This window comes from Buceros rhinoceros, unplaced genomic scaffold (genome assembly GCF_000710305.1).
Source record: "Buceros rhinoceros silvestris isolate BGI_N320 unplaced genomic scaffold, ASM71030v1 scaffold1550, whole genome shotgun sequence".
Classification (NCBI taxonomy): Eukaryota; Metazoa; Chordata; class Aves; order Bucerotiformes; family Bucerotidae; genus Buceros; species Buceros rhinoceros.
In genome coordinates, this window is record NW_010387682.1 from 28,509 (window position 1) to 48,057 (window position 19,549).

Here is a 19,549-nt window from a genome sequence, read left to right on the forward strand (position 1 = left end):
TTAATCCTGAACAATGGAGTAATAAAATGTTTTTTTTTTTTTTTTTTTTTTTTTTTTTTTTTTTGTCCTTTAGGGGTGCTTTCCAGACAGGCCAGGGACCCTTGGATGCACAAGTGAAACTCTTGGAATTTACCCTGGAACAGAATTTCGAAGTTGTGTCAATTAGCACTATTTCTGCAGTAATAGAGTCTATAACCTTCCTTGTGCATCATTACATTACGTGTTCGGACAAAGTGATGTCTCGCAGCGGCTCAGACAGCTCTGTGGGTGCTCGAGCCTGTTTTGGAGGGCTTTTTGCTAATATTATCCGTCCAGGTGATGCTAAAGCAGTTTGTGGAGAAATGACAAGGGATCAACTCATGTTTGATTTGTTAAAGCTGGTCAACATTTTGGTTCAACTGCCGCTTTCCAGTAACCGAGAATATAGTGCTCGTGTTCCTGTAGCAAGCAGTACTACAGACAGTGTGTCTGATGAAGAAAAGGTTTCGGGAGGCAAAGATGGCAATGGCAGCAACCCTAATACTCAAGGATCAACGGCATATGTGGCAGACTTGGTGTTAGCGAACCAGCAGATTATGAGCCAGATTTTGTCTGCGCTTGGCCAGTGTAACAGCAGCGCTATGGCAATGATTATTGGTAGGTATTTTGTAAATAAAATGGAAGAACTTTTGGTGTGGTGAAACACTTAACACTTCTACAAATTCATAAACTGGGTGTAGACGTGAAAGAATGCGTCACAGAAATGACAGGAGAAAAGAGACTTAAGTGAAAGAGGGGACAGGTATGTGAAAAAAACCCCTGATCTGAGGTGGGAGGCAGTAATTAAAACCAAACAGGAGCATGTTAGGCATTTGAATTTGCTGAATCTCAAAATGGGCATTGTAAAAAGAGGCCGCTGGAGAGCGTCTAGTCCAACCTTCCTACACAGAACAGGGTCAGCTCAGAGCCTGTCTTGGAGAGCAGGTTGCTCAGTACCTTGGCTAGTCGGGTTTTTGATTCCCCAAGGGTGGAAACTCCACAACTGCCCTAGGTAACCTGTTATAATGTTCAGACTTTCTTAATGCAGAAAAGCCTTTTTTCTTGTGTTTAAGTGGAATTACCTGTATTGCCATCTGTGCCCATTGCATGCCTCTCTGCATGGATTAGGATTAGTCTTCAGTTTGGACTAGAGACATGTTACCTCAGTTGTCCTCTATACATGGCATTATTTTCCTTTTTTGTAATAGTTTCTGAAAAACACAAATTCCAATTGTTTTGCATTTGTAAAAAGGCAATTTGGAAAGATAGTGTTGTTTCAAAATGTTTTGTGTTGAATTCAGGATACTGGGCCAGCTGAACCCTTCGGTGGATTGTTCCTCCCACAGTCTTTTAATAGAGGTTATTGAAACTGATTTGTATGTGTATTTTGCGAAGATGTAACACAGCTTTTTGTGATTTAATTCCTTAATGAAAAACTGTATTAAATTCTCTCCAGCAAACTTTTATGAATGTTTCTTGAAGACTGCAGTTATATGTGACCCACCATACAGCAGCAAGCAGGCTATCAGCATATAGTAACAAATGTGTAATACCTAGTGCAGCATGCTAGTTACCCGGGAAAGATAAACAAGATAATAATGTCTGCAGATATGTTCTGATAAATAGTGGCTCTGATGTCAAAATTTATGCCAATAATTTTAATTTATTGCACTTAACAATCAGCTGATCAGGATGGTGCCTAAGTACCTCACTTGGCGCATAAAGTTAAAACATTTGTTGGATTTTCTGTTATGACCATTTTGTCTATTATGCTTTGTCATTGACAGAATACGAAAATCATACAAGTAACAGTACAAGTAACAGTACTCGCCTCCTATCCTGCCACCTTCTTGCCTCAAAGTCTTTACAGCAAACTTACCTTAGTTGGTTTCAGCTCCATCATTTATTCCATTTGACTTTTCTAGACTGTTCAGAGTCTTTTCTTTGTCTGTAGGCATTCAGTGCTTATCAGTATTTTCTTTCTTTGCAGCTTGAACGTAGTTCAAGTACTACAACTGTCAATTCTCTTGCCAAAATGTTTCTCTAAGGCGTGTTCCAAAGATCACTTGAATACGTTATTTTGTATTATTTGTTAATATAACTCCGGTTTCTCTAAATGGAACAAGATTACTCCTTTGACTCCCCCCATTCAAATCTAAAATCACTTTTAAAAGCTCTTGCAGATTCATATTATATACTTTGTAATACAGTTGAATTTGTGGAGGCAATCTCTTCCTTGGGAAGGCTATTCTTTTGCTTCCCATTTTCTGTTTTAGCAACATCTAGTCAATATTGCTGAATATCAATATTCAGTAAATCCTCATGAATAAATCCTGAGCTTTAACACTGAGAAGGAGAATTCTGGGAGAGGTATTTCTGACAGAAATATGTCTGTTAAATGCTTGGGGGTTTTTGACTGCAAAAGTGCACTTGTATTATTATCTGGAAAAAAATCTTAAATACTTGTTAGTCATGTCTGGCTAGGAGTATTCCAGTCATTGTAGTTCTTACTTTGTTTCATTTTATGGTCTTACCTAAAGTTGGATTTAATTTCCCTGACTTCCTGGGTCATGTCGTTCTATTTGTACTGTTAAAAAGGTAGCATGTATCTGGGAGTACTGATAGTAATTTATATGAGTCCAGAAAACTGTCGCTTTCGTTGTTTGTAAAATTCATGTGAACATCTAACTGAAAAGAAATTTTAATATCCTTGAGCGCTTCTGTGTGCTGTAAGGGTTTGTTAGGCCTCGGTTTCTCACCTTTGAACTCTTTCTGTTTTCACTAAGGTGCAAGTGGCTTACATCTCACTAAACATGAAAACTTCCATGGTGGCTTAGATGCAATATCAGTTGGAGATGGGTTGTTCACTATCCTGACAACGCTTAGTAAAAAAGCGACAACGGTACAAGTGATGCTTCAGCCAATTCTTACATACATGGCCTGTGGGTACATGGGAAGACAGGTAAGTTGTCTTAGGTCTGCTGTGCATCAGAGTAATTAAAAAAAAATGTTAACAATTTTCTAACCTCACTTTAGTGCTAAAGTTAGGAAGCTTCCTGCTGTTGCCCATGGTTGAGGGAGAGAGGGAGTTTCTGTAAGGGCATTTTGACGCTCCCATGAATGTTCTAAATGGCTAAAGGCTTGAAGGTGGATTGAATATTTTATTATGTGCAGGTGGGAAACACATTTGTTGTGTTCATATTAGTGGGTATTTTGAATGCTCAACATTTTTATTTCCTTTCAGCTGCTTACTCTGGTAGTTTGATCTTTTCCTTACTGCAAAGACTTCCTCTGTGTAAGGAGTGAACCATGCAAAATGTAGCATAGCTATTTTGTGACAGAGAGGTTAACTATGGTGGCATTTCCTCTCTGGGATTTTTGCCTACTAAAAGGGGAGGCTAAGAGCAGTCTGCATATTTCTGCCGTATTAATTTTTTATGAAACCATGTATTTCTTAACTGTTTTTCTTCTAGGGTTCTCTTGCCACTTGTCAGCTCTCTGAGCCACTGCTTTGGTTCATTTTACGAGTGTTGGATACAAGTGAGGCACTGAAGGCTTTCCATGATATGGGTAAGAGTGTCTTTTCTTAAGCTGCATCAGGAGAAACATTTGTTGTAGATTTTTTTTGTTGTCACTTAAATAAGGAATACAAGTATGTGTCTGGAGGACCAAATTTACTAAACAAGCCTTTGCTTGCTTAGAATCTGTTGCATACTTCTAAAGAGGGTTTCCCTCCCCCCTGCATTATACACAGGTGGTGTTCAGCTTATTTGTAACAACATGGTGACGAGCACAAGAGCTATTGTTAACACAGCAAGAAGTATGGTTTCTACTATTATGAAATTTCTTGATTCTGGACCCACTAAAGCAACAGATAGCAGTTTGAAAGCTAGAGTGCTAGCTTCTGAGCCTGATAATGCAGAAGGAATTCACAATTTTGCGCCACTGGGTAAGTGACATTTCTTTCTCTTACATTAATATCCACTGGTCATTTGAAACTTCATCAAGTTCTTAACAAAAAATACTGTGATAGCATCAAATGTTGTGAGACTATTAAATCTTGTAAACAGAGGGGTTGCTGGTGTTTCAGAATGGTGATGTTGGGGGAGGAGGTTAGTCCCTCGTCCACAGGTGTGTGTGGAAAGAAGAGAAAGGGAGAGATCAGTATCTAATGTAGTTACGCCTGAAGGTGGACCCCTTCCTCCTCCCCTAGGTCAGGGGATACCCGGTTCCAGCCCTGCCATAGACACAGTAAGACTCATTGACTTCACTTAAGGCAGATCAGGTTTGATGGAGCTGTTACAGAAACATAGCAAAGCCGAATGACACAGAGTAAGTTCAAGTTGGTTCAAACAGGGCAGAAGAAGCTGGAGCGTAGGGCTGATGTTGCCTGATGCTGCTCTCCCACCTGCACCTAATGGCTCCACTGCTGCCGGCATGAACTTTTATTAGAATTGCAGTGCTGTTTTGGTGACAATGCAGTGCCTGCCAGTTAACTAAAATGCCTGTGTTTAAAGATAATGTGTTTAATAAGCTCGTTTTCATTACTACTGCCTTAACGTTTTCTGATGCTGCCCACTAGCCTGGCATAGCCCATGAATGTATACAGCCCGTCGCACTCTTAAGAGGGGAGAAAGAAAAGATTATTTAAATTTCTGGAAAAATTATTGGTCAAGAGAGAAATCCATTCAATCCTATCATTCAAATGTAAGAGTGTCAAAAAATAATGAAATTCAAAGAAAAAGTTTTTTAAATTGTTATTTGGCAGAACAGAGATCCGTTAGAAATGCTCTAGCTTGCTCTTCATCGATTCCTAAAAGGGAAATTTAAGAAACCTGCTAATGTTGGTACTTGGTTGCTTCAAGTAGTAAAAATCCCAAGCATATATGGTAATGGGTTCTTGCATGCTTTATCTTCCAACTTGCAAAGTTTTGCAGTTCTTGATGTTCTGCTCTGAGTGCGTCTATCTTAGTATTTTACTTTCAGTCAGGAGTGTGCTTTTGAAATTAACTTTCAGGTTGTCCTCACTACTCTGATTCTTAGGTAGTGTTCTCTGAGAGATGAACATGACTCATTTGGGATGGAAGTCTTACCAAAATGTGTTCAGGAATTCACCTCTCGCTGCTATTAGGCATTCAGTTACGGGGCCAGACTAGAGCTAAAAACAACCCTAGTACCTGTAGTTTGAGCAGCACAAACCTGGTCTTCTGCCGTGCTATTTGCTAAAAAATACATAGCCTAGATCTTCCTACTTCATTCTGAACTCATGCTAAGATTAGAAAAATAAGCAGCTGCTATGGTCAGGTTTGTTTTAATGCTGGTGTTCATTTTAGAAAAAGGTTTTCATGTGAAACAAACCTTTTTAAAGAAAAAGGCTTGCAGACTTGATAACCAAAGTCATTTATGCTATCATTGTAATATTTATGCCTTTAAAGCCTTCATTATGTTAACGATGAATTAACTGAGTTCAGGTTCTAAGCGGTACTTCAACCTGCATCTTTTTGGCTTGTTTTTGTAATGAACTCTTGACAGAAAGTTTAGGACTTCGGTAGCAAGTGTCCCCTAGCATATTTTCAAGTGCATCTGCAAACTTCCTATGTAAAACAGTCCAAAAGTAAAAGAAAAAGTCAGCACGACGTGTTATCAGTAAACTAAAGCAGGCGAGGTAGGACCCAGTTCATTGGTCTGGGTTTTATTGATGAGTGTTAATAATCAGTGTTAATGGTGCTGTTTTTGAAGGTTCAATCACCTCGAGCAGTCCCACTGCCCAGCCTGCTGAAGTGCTGTTACAGGCTACTCCTCCCCACAGACGAGCTCGCTCTGCTGCATGGTCCTACATATTTTTACCTGAGGAAGCTTGGTGCGACCTCACGATTCACCTTCCTGCGGCCGTGCTGCTCAAGGAGATCCACATCCAGCCTCACCTGGCCTCTCTGGCAAGTAAGTAGATTCACTGACATTGATGCTGGTTTGAAAATTTGAAGGGTAGAATTTAGGAATGATACAAAGAATACGATCAGAGAAACTAAAGCTGACAAGTTGTTTGAAGAATGCCTGTAAAGTAAGTTGAAAAGCTTGCTGATTCTGCTTTACTTGAGAATGGTAGGCCCTACTGCTGCTTGATTTCTTCTAACTTAGTACCTGTCTTGTGGCATTAATGTTAAATATGCTGAAAAACCTCCTCAAAACTTTCCCTAATGAGAATGTGATGTTTGTCAGGGATGTTCAGGCAAAACGATTTTGTACGCTACATGGAATAAAGCATGAGATTTTCGGCTTTCACTGTTCTAGTCCTGCTAGGGAAACGTGGCATTTGTACTGGCACAACATCTTAAGTCTTCAAAATAAACAAATAAATGAATAAAACACCACATACCAAAATGCATGTGCATTTTAACGTATGTCATCGCACAGGTCAAATACTCCAGCTGGAGTTCTGTCCGAGTGTTTGCCTAAGATCGTTTCAATCATCTTGTTCTGTGTCTTTATCAGGGATACATGTTTAACACTTAAATTCAAACCAGTACAGATTTTTAAAGAGCATTAAACCTTCTTGTCTTACTCCATAGCTTGCCCTTCATCAGTATCTGTTGAAATAAGTGCAGATGGTGTCAACATGTTACCTTTGTCAACTCCCGTTATCACAAGTGGTCTCACGTATATAAAAATCCAGCTGGTAAAAGCTGAAGTCGCCTCAGCTGTCTGCCTTCGTCTCCATCGTCCTCGGGACGCCAGTACGCTCGGCCTCTCTCAGATCAAACTGCTAGGCCTCACGGCCTTTGGAAACACCTCGTCTGCGACCGTCAATAATCCATTCCTTCCCTCTGAAGATCAGGTCTCTAAAACAAGGTGAGCTTCTAGTGCCAAAAGACAGAGAGGCACATTTGTGACGGTTCATGGTTTGGGGGGTTTTTATGATGTTTTGTGCTCTGAGTCAGATCTTTCAGTAGCAAACCGTATTCACGAGTACCTGGATTTGTGGTTGGATTTTTTTAACATTTACAGAATCTGTTTCCTAAGAAAAACTTGCTGCCTTTTTTTCCTTATAGAAGGCAAATATAAACAATACTTCTCACTTCTTTGGTAGCGTGCTGAATCTGCATATGTAAAAGGAGATGTTTCACCAATGCAACGGTGAAAGAATACAAAACCCAGGAAAACATTTAGAGTTGCATTGCGTTTTTAATGGGTAGGCAGTTGTAAGTGGAGTACCAACATTTTTCTTATCCCCTGCATAACTTATAGTTATGTAAGTGTTGAAGCAGGAGCAGAAATAGGACGATGGGATGTTTTGTGGTAGTCATATCTAATAGAGCTGTTTGCAAACATTTGAGAAATGGGAACTGAATGTTCTGTGATTCTGGCATATCAGCAAGATTTCTTTTCAAAGGCTTTTATTTAGTTGGGTGGCATCTTGAATATCGTCTTTATCAGGGATACATGGATATATATGTGTGTATATATATACATATATTATACAGGAATAAATTTTTAAAATAAATAAACCCATTTTATATGAATAAACCCTTAAGGATTTAAAAAAAAAAGAAGTGTTATAAAGTTTTCCAACTTTGGATTTAAGTTAAAGGGTGAATTTTTGAGATTTCCTGTTTCTGAAGTTTAGCTTACTAAATTGTGAACATTCATTATTTGAAATATTTTGTCTTAGAACCTTAATGTTTATAAATTTGAAAAGAGAGCAAGAGAAAGTTTTAAAAACCTTTCTTCTTTTGTTGGGAAAACCTTGTGAAAGTAAATTTAAAGAATGTGAATACTGTCCACTGTATAATTGATAAAAACTGCATAACTGAAATTGGTCTTTAATCTTGAATAGCAGTGAAGCAAGTTTTCATAGGCACATTATACTGTTTATATATTTGTACTTCAGAAAAGGTTATCTTAAAGTCACACGAAAATAATCGGTATCTAAAGAAAGGGGGTGAGTGTACATTCTTCATGTCTTGAAATGTTTTATTGTGGCTTTCAGCTTAGTTTTGTAAGTATCTCAGTAAAGTAATGGTAGTAATATGATAGATATTCAATAAACTTGGATATAATTTTCTTTTAGACATAACGGAAAACTTGCTTAGGAATAAATTATTCCTAAAACAAAATTATAAACTTAAATTATAACCTTATTGTAAGTATAAATTTAAGGTCTATGTTCAATTTTGCCTTTCTTTTGAGCTATGGGAGATAAAGTTAGCTGTGAAAACAAGTTAACATGTTAGTTTATAACTTGTCATAAAATGATGCCATTTATTTCACATGCAGCTTAGATTGCCATCTCATTCATAACGCTAGTTCAAACATCACTGTAGTATGTGATGTTAACACATATAAATCCTACTTAAGATGTTTCCAAACTGATTCAATTACAATAGGTTTACTTTTCAAGATTTATTATTAAAAGGAATACTGAACGATACTGTTAAAGAATAAGAGACATGAGGGAAATGCGGTGGCTAACACATTTTTAATTTCTGCACTTTCTCTGTATGCTTCTGAAATCAGGTTCACTAAGGTTCACTGTAATTTATTGTAGACGTGTATGACCCTAAAAGTCTGTAATGTAAAGGGAAGCTGTGCAGGTGTATAATTTTAATGCCAACTGCTATTGCAGAATCTTAATCTTAAATATAAAAAAATCCAGGGGTGCCTAAGTGGGGCAGTGTGTTGTTTCACGCTTCACATTTATTTTAGCCAGCTCCTTTTAATGCAAAAAAAAAAAAAAATCTCAACCAAAAAACCCACCACCAAACAAAAGAACAAAAACAAAACAACCCCTCCACCCCCACACCCTCCCGCATTACCTTACCCCTATATAAACACATTCCCCTTTACCTTCCCCCCAATAGGTTGTCCCTATTGGAAGAAATCGGGAAATCTTGAGAAGCTTTGTAGGTGCTTAACACTTCCTACCCACAAACGCTGCCTTTCTTGCACCTTGAACCAGTGACTACAACAGCATTACACATGTATATTACATCGTGGTCTTAAATTCACTCGTTTTAATTTGCTTTTCTCAGATGATGTTTTACAATGTCACAACAGGTTTCTGCAGTACTTGTCCTAGAATCTAACAGTTAGTTACATTACAGTTTAAAAATAAAATAAGAAAATGATACATTGGCTCGTTTTTGTTTTCTCTTTCAGTATTGGGTGGTTGAGATTATTACACCATTGCCTCACTCATATAAGTGATTTAGAAGGAATGATGGCTAGTGCTGCAGCACCCACTGCTAATCTGTTGCAGACATGTGCTGCTTTACTAATGTCGCCTTACTGTGGTATGCATTCTCCAAACATTGAGGCTGTGCTTGTAAAGATTGGACTTCAGTCCACCAGAATAGGCCTAAAATTGATTGACATTCTTTTAAGAAACTGTTCAGCATCAGGGAGCGATCCTGCAGGTGAGTGCAATGTTTTTCTTTTCAGTTGTTGATCAAAACCATCACTTGTATAAATGTACAAATATAGTATATTCGCATGTTACTTTCTGATTTTGAATTTGAGTTGCCAGAACTTTCTATTGTGCTTTGTTACGCTTCTAAGTATCACAGTCTTTGTATGTGGGGTAGCTTTTCAACAGTAAATCAGTGCAACCAGGGTTGGTTTTTTTTTTTTTTTCTGTAGAATAGATAATTAGGTGAATGTTTTAATGTCACCAGATTAGGACATGAAGTATATTGTAAGTATGTCTTATTGTAGATACTAAGTCTAGATGTTTCAAAATAAAAAGCATCCATGTGTAGTGTTAAGGAAAACACATGCAGCAATATTTGAGCAGTAGTAGTCTGTAGGACACTCTAAATTCTGAATAACACTAAACATTGTAAATATTTGTAGGTGGAGATTAATCAAGACCCTAGAACGACTAATCTGTGTCCCATGGTGAAACTTTGCAATAGCTCTTCTGTTGGTGCACTGGAGGGGTTGTATTTATGAGTCCATATCACTTTGCTTTGCTGTTTTGTGGCTTTTAAATAAAAAAACCTGATTTCGTGTTTCTGCTATTTTGAGGTTGCTGATACTAACAAAAATTACTCTCTTCAAAATTACTTCCATGCCTTATTTTGCCATGAGTTAATATTTCAGTGTAGCCCATCTTTTGCTGGAATGCTCTTAGATAAGAGGGTAGTTTCCTACAGGGTAGAAGATGAACACAGTGAGGATAAGAATGTAAGAATAGGAAGTAATCTGAGGAAATCTTCAGCCTTAGTAGTATTGATGGAAATTTGAGTTAAAGAAGCTTTAATTTTGAAATTAATGTTTGCTTCGGTGAAGCGTGAGATCTGACAGCTTTGTTGGAATTAGTCATATCTTCTTGGAATATGTTGAAGAAAATCCTACTAGTTAAACCTCCGAGTCCTGTATCTGATGGATGTTGCAATGATTTTTCCTTTATACAGTAAGGCTTAGCATGGTTTCGAGATAGTGGTGTGTGTAAGAATTGCATCCTTATGTTAATGGTAAAACTTCTTTCAGTGATAACACTACAATACTGTAATAATTGCATTAGTACTTTTTAAAAATACATATGTAAGTACTTCTATTATTTCCCCTCCCCCTTTTTTTTGTTTTTTGAATGCGGCAAGATCTGAATAGCCCTTTACTATTTGGAAGATTAAATGGTCTCTCTTCTGACTCCACAATAGACATTCTTTATCAGCTTGGAACAACTCAAGACTCTGGAACAAAAGATAGGTAAAGTTATTTGGATTGTCATGTGGAAGCATATACAAAAGTAATTTGCTAAAGAGTGGCTTGATATTACTGCACAAAACCAGACGTTTTGAAATCTGAATTGTTACAAGATAGCATGAAAGTCCCTGTACCTAAAGAAGCTTTCCAGCTTTTCCCTCCTAGCTCTTTGCATCCTTTGTGGAGAAGTCCCACTTTTTTTGCTCTTATTGGCATGGTAAAGCTTTTGTTGTTCAGCTGACTTTTCTCCCAAATACTCAGAACTCGGACACCTGCTATGTTTTCTTTCTCTGTAGAAAGAAAGCTTACATTCAGATGTCCAAGATAATAAGGGGTTTAAATTAATTTGTTCTTAGTGACCTAAGTCTTGAGAAAACAGAGTTTGAGCTTGGTCTTACTCTGCTTCGAAGCAAGAGATAAACGTGAAAATCAGATTTAAAAAGCCCACCAAGCTAATGTGGTTTTGAGTGTTTCTTTGACCCTTTATAATGTACCACATCCTCTTGCGTTCCAGAATTCAAGCATTACTGAAATGGGTCAGCGATTCCGCAAGAGTTGCAGCTATGAAAAAAAGTGGCCGGGCCAGCTACATTTGTCCAAATAGCTCAACAAGAGAATATGGTCTTTTGATGCCATCTCCTTCCCATCTGCATTGCGTAGCAGCAATTTTGTGGCATAGTTATGAATTGCTTGTTGAGTATGATTTACCGGCATTGCTGGACAGAGAGCTCTTTGAGTAAGTAAAGCAAAGTTTTGCACCGCATACTTTGAATATTTTGTTCGCTAAAACGATACGACTTGAAGTACACTCGTGAAGTAGCAGTGAAAATTGTCATCTGAAGCTAATTGGTAGAGTGAGTACCTAAGGATATATGAACAGGTAGGTTTGTAGTTCTAAACACAAAACTGCACTTCACATATTGTGTTTAAAAACAAAAATCTCAATTAAAATAGCTAAGCCATTCAAGTAGTTGCTCATATGTGAAAGGTAAGCTGTTGTGTGGTTTTGTCTGTGGTTTTTTTAATGGATAACTCTGGGCTGTTCTTATTGAAAGTGAGGGTTTGCAGTAATTGTCACAGTACCTATAAATCATGATCTTCATTTGTAACCTGTTAAATAAGCATTGTTTTATTACTCATTGTATCCAATGTCTGTAACTGATAGCTATGATCTAGGGGAGTGGGGACTGGTTTTTTGGAGTCACCGCTTTTGTACCAGCCTGTCAGATTTGAAAGAAACAAACCACAAAACGTTGAGTGAATCTTGAACTATGAATTTGCTGAACGTTGCTGGATTCTGTAGAAAAGTTCGCCCTTCCTGTGTCTAGTAAAGCACCTTTCATTTGTACCGTTGAGTATAATTCCAGTTAGTGAACTTTGATAGCACAAAGGGGTTTTGCTGCCCTTAGGAAATGTTCATATTTTTCTGCTACTTTACTGTTTCCTTTAGGCACAAACATTCAGAAGTGGGAAATGTACCAATTACGGTTATTGGCACAAGCATGTGGGGTTTGTGTATATGTGCCACATGATGGTTGTTAGATACATGACTACAAGCTAGATCTTTTCCAAAGACACTTCAGGAATGCTGTCATAAATAATTGTTAATTCAAAATGAGCTTGTTAATTTGGGGAATCAATTTAAGGATTTTAAATTCTAGGCCAGTTAGTCGTTTCAGCAGTACTTTTTAACAGAAATAAATTTTCAGGATACATTTTAACAATATGACACTTGAAAAGGAAGAATAATAAAAATAGATTTCCTAAAATAGATAGCCCATTTAGATTTATACTAATATAAAAGTGTGTTTCACAACTGAATTCCTGTCTCTCAGAGACAGTATGTTGTTTTCATCACAGAATGAGATGAAAAGATACTAAAAAACCTGTTGTACCTAGTTTGACTGTGTGTATTGCAAAATAACCCTGTTCCTCTACCTCCTGCCACATAAAACTGTAATTCATATCAGCTACCATATGGAGCTAATGGTAAAGTGCATTTTTAATAAATATAGAAGAATTGTTGTCAGACTTACGGTTAAATAATTCTTCTGCTAAAAATAACTTTTCATGTATATTCTTCATCCTCTTTGATATTTTAACTTTTGAAATTTTCACTGATTCTAGCTATAACTCCTCTAATTTCTCCTTCATGTGATATTTCATGTTTTTCTTGATTATATTTTCTCATAATCTCTGTTTTTCATTTCAAGATTTCTGCTTTGGCCAATGGTTACTAATTTATTCCTTAGTTATTTTTAAATATCTAGTTGGAAAAGAATCTTGTTTTTCATAGAGCATGAACTTACACAGAAAATTTTGGCAGAAGGATTGTGTGAATATATAGTTGGAGAAGAGTTTAAGTGTACCTTCAGTGTATGGGGACTTCGGGGAAATTGTGACTATCTTCCCAAAATTCAGGGCCATTTGGTCACTGAGATGACTTTTTAATGTTTTCTCTTGAAGAGGTTTTTTTTATCTGCCATTCCCTAGATGGGTGACAAAGCTAAGTTTTGATTAGACCCATGTTCTGTTCTGACTCTTAGGTGTCCCTTAGATTAAACATAGAATAACACTTCCCATCCGGAAAAACAATCTTTGTTTTCAAATGGGAATACGTGGTGATACATCCAAACTTATTTTAAAAACCTATCATTGAAATGGCACGAAGTTTTCTTTCACCTCGGTATGTAAAAGATAAGATAATGTAACTTAGGTATGGTGTCAAGATACAGTGAATGCAGTTCAGAAAACTATTTTGGGGTTTTTTTGATACTTCACCTACTATGAACAAGTCTGTATGAAGAAGTTACGATTTCACTATTTTACAAATACCACTTCTGAAATTTAAGCTGAAGAATAGGAGCTAAATCAACTCTTGCATTCATGTACCTTGGGCTAGCATTCAAACAGATAGTATTTGGATGGAAGTGAGTTCAAAGGTAAGTGGTATTTTAGTATCTCGAGGGAATAATTCTGTTAACTTGTGTCCTGAGTTCAGGTTGAGTAAGGATAGTGAGGGTAACATCATTCAACCAACAAGGTGGTTGTTGCCTTTTTTTTTTTTCCCCCAACATGTTTAGGTAGAACTGATAAAGCTGATTTTTTAAGTTTTTTTAAAATGTTAGAATACTTTCAGTTCTTACAAAGGATGTAAGAGAACTTTATATAAATGAGTGTGTGTGTGTGGTCCTAGTAGCTGCAGCTTGGAGAGTTGAAAGCACAAAGAGGTAGCATTTGGCTCAAAAGTGCATAGACTGTGACAACTGTTAAAAGACTGAAATCCTGTCTTTCATCTGCAGCTTGCCAGAAAAGTCAGTTTATATCTGTTTTAAATACAGTGTTATAGGAAATTTAAACATACAGTTGAGGAGTGCCTTCTGGGTGATGGCTAGCCTGCTGATACCACAATCCAAAAGAGGCTTTCAAGCTCAGCATCACGTATTTTACAACAGTTACTACAGTAATTAGTTGTAAACATCAAAAAATGTTTTATGAAGCAATGAAGAAAAGGGAATATGAGTGGCAAAGTATGTGTTGACATGATTCTGTCTTCTCCAGGTCATTGTTTAACTGGTCCATGTCTCTTCCCTGCAACATGGTTTTGAAGAAAGCTGTTGACAGTTTGCTTTGCTCCATGTGCCACATCCACCCCAATTACTTTTCCTTACTCATGGGATGGATGGGTATCACTCCTCCTCCAATGCAGTGTCAACACAGACTGTCCATGACTGATGACAGCAAAAAGCAGGACCTTGGTTCGTCTTTAACAGATGACTCTAAAAATGCACAAGCTCCTCTTGCATTAACAGAATCTCACCTGGCTACTCTTGCTGCCTCGTCTCAGTCTCCTGAAGCTATCAAGCAATTACTGGACTCAGGTTTGCCTTCACTGCTTGTAAGAAGTCTGGCTAGTTTTTGCTTTAACCATACTTGTAGCTCCGACTGCACACCACCACCGATGGATAGTACCCAGGACAGGCTCAGGAGGCATCATGTTCCACAGCACTTCAATAAAATGCCTGTCACGGCAGACCTGGTTGCTCCTGTTCTCAGGTTTTTGACAGAAGTTGGCAACAGCCACATGATGAAGGATTGGTTGGGTGGCTCTGAAGTCAATCCATTGTGGACAGCACTTTTATTTCTGTTATGCCATTCTGGTGCTACTTCTGGAGGACACAATGTGACGGCACAACAGACCAGTGCAAGATCTAGCCTGCTTTCTTCAACTGTGACAACAGGGTTGACCACTCAGCAGCGGACAGCAATCGAAAATGCAACGGTTGCTTTCTTCTTACAGTGTATCTCTTGCCATCCTAATAACCAGAGACTTATGGCACAGGTAAGAGAGGAAAAAAAAAGTTTATGATAAAGTCTTAATAACTACATCCAACTTTCAAAATTTTTAACCCTTTTTTTTTAGCTTTCTTTAAAATAAATTTTTTTGGTAAGCTGTCATTGGAAAAAATTTGTCCTAAAATTGTTAGCTTGTTGGTCTGACTTTGAAAGTATAAAAATATTTTGGCACAGCTAAGCAGTCCTATGTATAGCTTTGTATTCCTCTGGGTTTAGAGGAAGACATTTTAGACTAAAATCTAAAGTACTGTATTTAATTGCATAGGTCTAAACTCTTCTGAAGTGGAATTTGAAAATCAGTGTTCGTACACATCTGTTATATTAGTAACTTAAGGAGATTTCCTGGTGAATTCGCTTGTGCAACCATATACGCTGTGCAGTCTGCGACCAGGAAAATACAGGCTGTTGCAGAATATGGCTTTGCATTTGGCATTCTAGTGCAAATTCAGCTACGTTCCTCATATCTGTTAACCTCGCAGACATAGCTGAATATTAAAAAAAAAAAAAAAAGCCTTTTCCATGGTGAGAATGGTGATGCCCTGGGAAAAGGTAGACTTCGTTAAAAATTCAGTACAGTTCTCTGTTAATGACTGGTGGTAATACTGCATTATGCAGTGGGGAATTTTTGCTTTAAAGCTAGTTTTTTAAATAGTTTATCTTCAGTTTTTTATCTTTTTGAATAGTTATGTGTTTACCATTACTTTGATGCTATAGTCAGTGTTTTGAACTTTTTTGTAAAAAACCCATATGTTTTCTTCAGTGATGCTCATTTCTGATCTGGTTTGAATGGTAACTGGAAGGTAGATTATGGCTGTGTAGAGCTATACTTTAGAGACCTAAATATAGAAATATTTAAAATCTGATGTCATTTTGCATTCTCAGGTTCTCTGTGAATTGTTCCAGTCCTCTCCTCAGCGTGGGAACCTCCCAACCTCTGGAAATATTTCCGGATTTATTAGGAGGCTATTTTTGCAGCTGATGCTAGAGGATGAGAAAGTGACTTTGTTTCTTCAGTCCCCATGTCCTGTAAGAATTTTTGATATCTGTGTGGTGAACATGGAATAAGTTTAGCCTTAAAAAAACCCCAAAAAACCAAGACCCACCCAAAAACCTGGGTATATTCAATTTTGAAATGTCAGATGGTGGCTTTTCCTGCTATACATGATGTGGAATTTTGGAAAGGAATGTGTTGGTGAATTGTAACAGGATTTTAAAGAAAAATTAAAAGTCACTGTTGTAAGACAGCCATTTTATTGAAAATATACTGCTTCTGAAAGAACTGAAAACTGAAATTTCTCCTACAGAAGACTTTTTAATATCTTATGCTTTAGCAACAGATATGAATACAAATTCTAGTCCTTTCAGTAGTTCAGTTTCATTAAGGAACAGCTGTAGTTTTGACAATGCTTCAAAACTGGCAAAGATCCTTCAGCATTAGCCCAAACACCACAAATAAATTTTTGATTGACAAATACTTGAATTAATTTATAAAGCGGGTGTATGCTTTTATACTTCCATATGCTTCACCAGGACACAGAATTATAATTCTGTGTTAAAATTATATAATATTAAATTTAAAATGTTTTATTTCAAAAGTAATTGTAAGTCTCAGGCACTAAACTTTTTTCTAAGTAAAATAATAGGGTTTTTTTTTTTAAAATGTATCATACAGTTTCTGATCCTAAAGAATATCATAGGCTTTGGAAACAAATGCCTTTGAGTTAAAAAATTAAACTTCTCCTAATGTGATTCATTTTTACTGAATACCTCCAAAGTTGAAGGACATCAGTTTTGTTTTGCTTTTAGCACACAAAAGATTTTGATGAGATGAGTTTATAAGAACTTAATGTTTTAACTTATTTCTGAATTTGAAAATAATGTTAAATGTTGACTTTTTTCCTTTCAGCTGTACAAAGGTAGAATTAATGCTACTAGTCACGTAATTCAACATCCAATGTACGGAGCTGGACACAAATTTCGTACTCTTCACTTGCCTGTCTCAACAACTCTAGCAGAGGTTCTTGATCGTGTGTCAGGCAAGTTTGCAATAGTTATTGACTTGGTTTTTTAAGAAACAGTTTCAAAAAAACCCCACCACCGAAACCAAAAAACCCCCATAAACCAGGTATTTCTTACCTACATATGTGCAGCATTCATCAGTAACTGCAAATATGAAACAGTGGTTGAAGTTGTAAGCTTTTACATGTACCTTACGTGTTGCTTGTGAGATTGCACTCTTACTGGTCAAATACTATTTTTTTTCCTGTTGTAAAACTGAGGTGGGATTTTTGGTTTATTCTTTTTTGTTTGATTGGGGGTTTGTTGGTTGGTTATTTGGGGGCTTTTTGTTTGTTTTTTATTATGAATGTGTTCTCAAATATTTCATGGGATATTTGCAATGATACTGGAAATAACAGTCTTTAAATACTGTGTTTCAACCACTCACTTAGATATTCCCAAATTATGTCAGTTAAATATCCTGGAACTTAAAAGGTTATCTCAAGATGGAGATGAAATCATGTTGCTATGAAAAGGACGTTAATGAAGACTCCATATAATTTCTGTGGATATACATTTCCCTCTTACATAAACTATGAGTTTGCTTACTGAATGGAGGTTGAATGCCATAATTTACTTTTAGACATTAATTTTAAAATTCTATACCATGAGAGGTTAATGTTAAGGCAGGAATTTATTTGTTTCATTTTTGAAGTTCAGTAATTGCAGTACTCGAGTATAGGCAGAGAGATGAACTCCTCTTAGGGAACTCTGTTGATTAGGCCTCCACATACCACAGTGAGATTTGTCAGTTGAAGGGTAGATGTCTAAATCTTAAAGTGAATCTCACCTTGAAATTTAATGTTTATTTAATATTTTGAAATATGTTAAAGGTTAATGATCTTTTTGTAAAATGTAATTAAATAGTAAAATTCGTACTAAAGGTTTCATGGCCATGCCAGAGCTCTCTAGTTAAAACCAGGCAAGGTGCCGGTTGATTCTCCTCAAGTATGAAATAGAACAAAACCTGTTAAGTCGTGTTACATCAAAATCAGGTTTAAGCATGTCTAATTTAACAAAACAAAACAAAAACCCGAGCACTTCCTCTTTACTCCCAAGACGTGGTTCTCAGTAATAGCAAAGAAAAGTCAAATTTGATTTTGCCATATTGCAGATGTGCACTGAAGTGTGAGCCCTTAGCTGCGCGTTGATCTGACTAGCTGTGTATGTCCTTATATGTATATATATATTTGTAATAGTGAATTTTAGGAAAAATACTTGAAACTTATTTACCAGGGAATAGTTTACTATTTCTGATAGAATTCTGTATTCACGTACAATATTTATTTACTGTCCAGACACGGTCACAGGAGTGTGACTGAGGTCTTTATATCCTTGTGCAGTTAATGGTCAGAATTAATGTAATGGGTGGTGCGGTCACTGCACGTGAGGTAGGGGTCAGTTGTTGAGCAGTGACATAAACTGCGCTGAATAGCTGCCTTAGCGGTGTGGTGTGGTCAGCTTGATAGCCAGTGCTAACAGGGCCTGGGGAGGAGAAGGTGGTGATGTGATACTCTGTAATGTCTGTAATTGAAATGCTGACTTTGTAGGGCACTGTAACTTTGGGGTTTGCTACAGAATTGTTATTCCTCATCTTAACTCTGATTGTAAATTGAAAAAAAATAATTCTGGAAAGGTTCAGGTTTTCTTATGTTTCCATCCCTCATCTAATGTGATTTCTCTGATTATATGAAAAGTTTTAGTACTTATATATCATTTCATTGAGCCCATGGTTAGGACATAGTAAAGTAGACTTGATGTATGAGGAGTAACTCTGTGTTTGGGTTGAGAGGGAAAGGGAAGGGATGGACTTAGGGATGAAAAGGAAGAAAAGACTGCTGCCACTACAACAATAGGAGGTTGTCAAGAACCTGTGACAGAGTCTATCCCTCGGGTTAACTTTTTTTGGGGGGGGGGCAGGGGGGGGACGACTCTGTTGTTAATGTCTCTGTGTCATGCTTCCTGCAAAAACAAATCACAATAAGCTGTTCATTTCATATTTTTTCTCCTAGCCTTTTAAAAAAAGGGGGGAAAGGATGTCTAAAGTCATTGCTAAATCTGCTACTTGCATCCCTTCATAGGAAGAAAATGCAGTATCACTGCAGATAGGATTGCCTAGGATGAGTACCGGTTGTTTTGTATTGGATTCACTTTAGTCTTAAGTTACTTAAGGGTTGTGGTGGTCAGAAAAATTGAACAATAAATCTGGATATCAACTGAGTAGTAAAAATACCAGTGCTTAAGCTTCCTGAATAATTTTATTCATGATCTTTAAATTCTCCAGCAATGAATGAGCCATGGGACCAAACCAGAGCAGCTCAGAAGTTTAATAATAATAGTAGTAACAGTAATAATAATGAGAACTTCTTTGAAAAGCAACACCCAGCCTTATATATATTATATATTGTATTAG

The 19,549-nt window shown here is 37.0% G+C and overlaps 1 protein-coding gene across 1 annotated transcript in view; it reads left to right on the plus strand.

Annotated features, from left to right (window-relative positions):
- Positions 1–17,114, plus strand: part of LOC104501235 (baculoviral IAP repeat-containing protein 6) — a gene marked incomplete at both ends in the record, with an annotated part of 45,553 nt that extends 28,439 nt beyond the window's left edge. The window contains 12 exons of the mRNA XM_010145049.1: positions 74–636; positions 2,805–2,980; positions 3,492–3,588; positions 3,773–3,967; positions 5,758–5,958; positions 6,588–6,867; positions 9,175–9,431; positions 10,617–10,725; positions 11,237–11,458; positions 14,284–15,064; positions 15,961–16,104; positions 16,985–17,114. Of these exons, the coding sequence (XP_010143351.1) occupies positions 74–636; positions 2,805–2,980; positions 3,492–3,588; positions 3,773–3,967; positions 5,758–5,958; positions 6,588–6,867; positions 9,175–9,431; positions 10,617–10,725; positions 11,237–11,458; positions 14,284–15,064; positions 15,961–16,104; positions 16,985–17,114 (3,155 nt within the window). The remainder of the gene's footprint in view (positions 1–73; positions 637–2,804; positions 2,981–3,491; positions 3,589–3,772; positions 3,968–5,757; positions 5,959–6,587; positions 6,868–9,174; positions 9,432–10,616; positions 10,726–11,236; positions 11,459–14,283; positions 15,065–15,960; positions 16,105–16,984) is intronic.
- Positions 17,115–19,549: the final 2,435 nt, after the last annotated feature.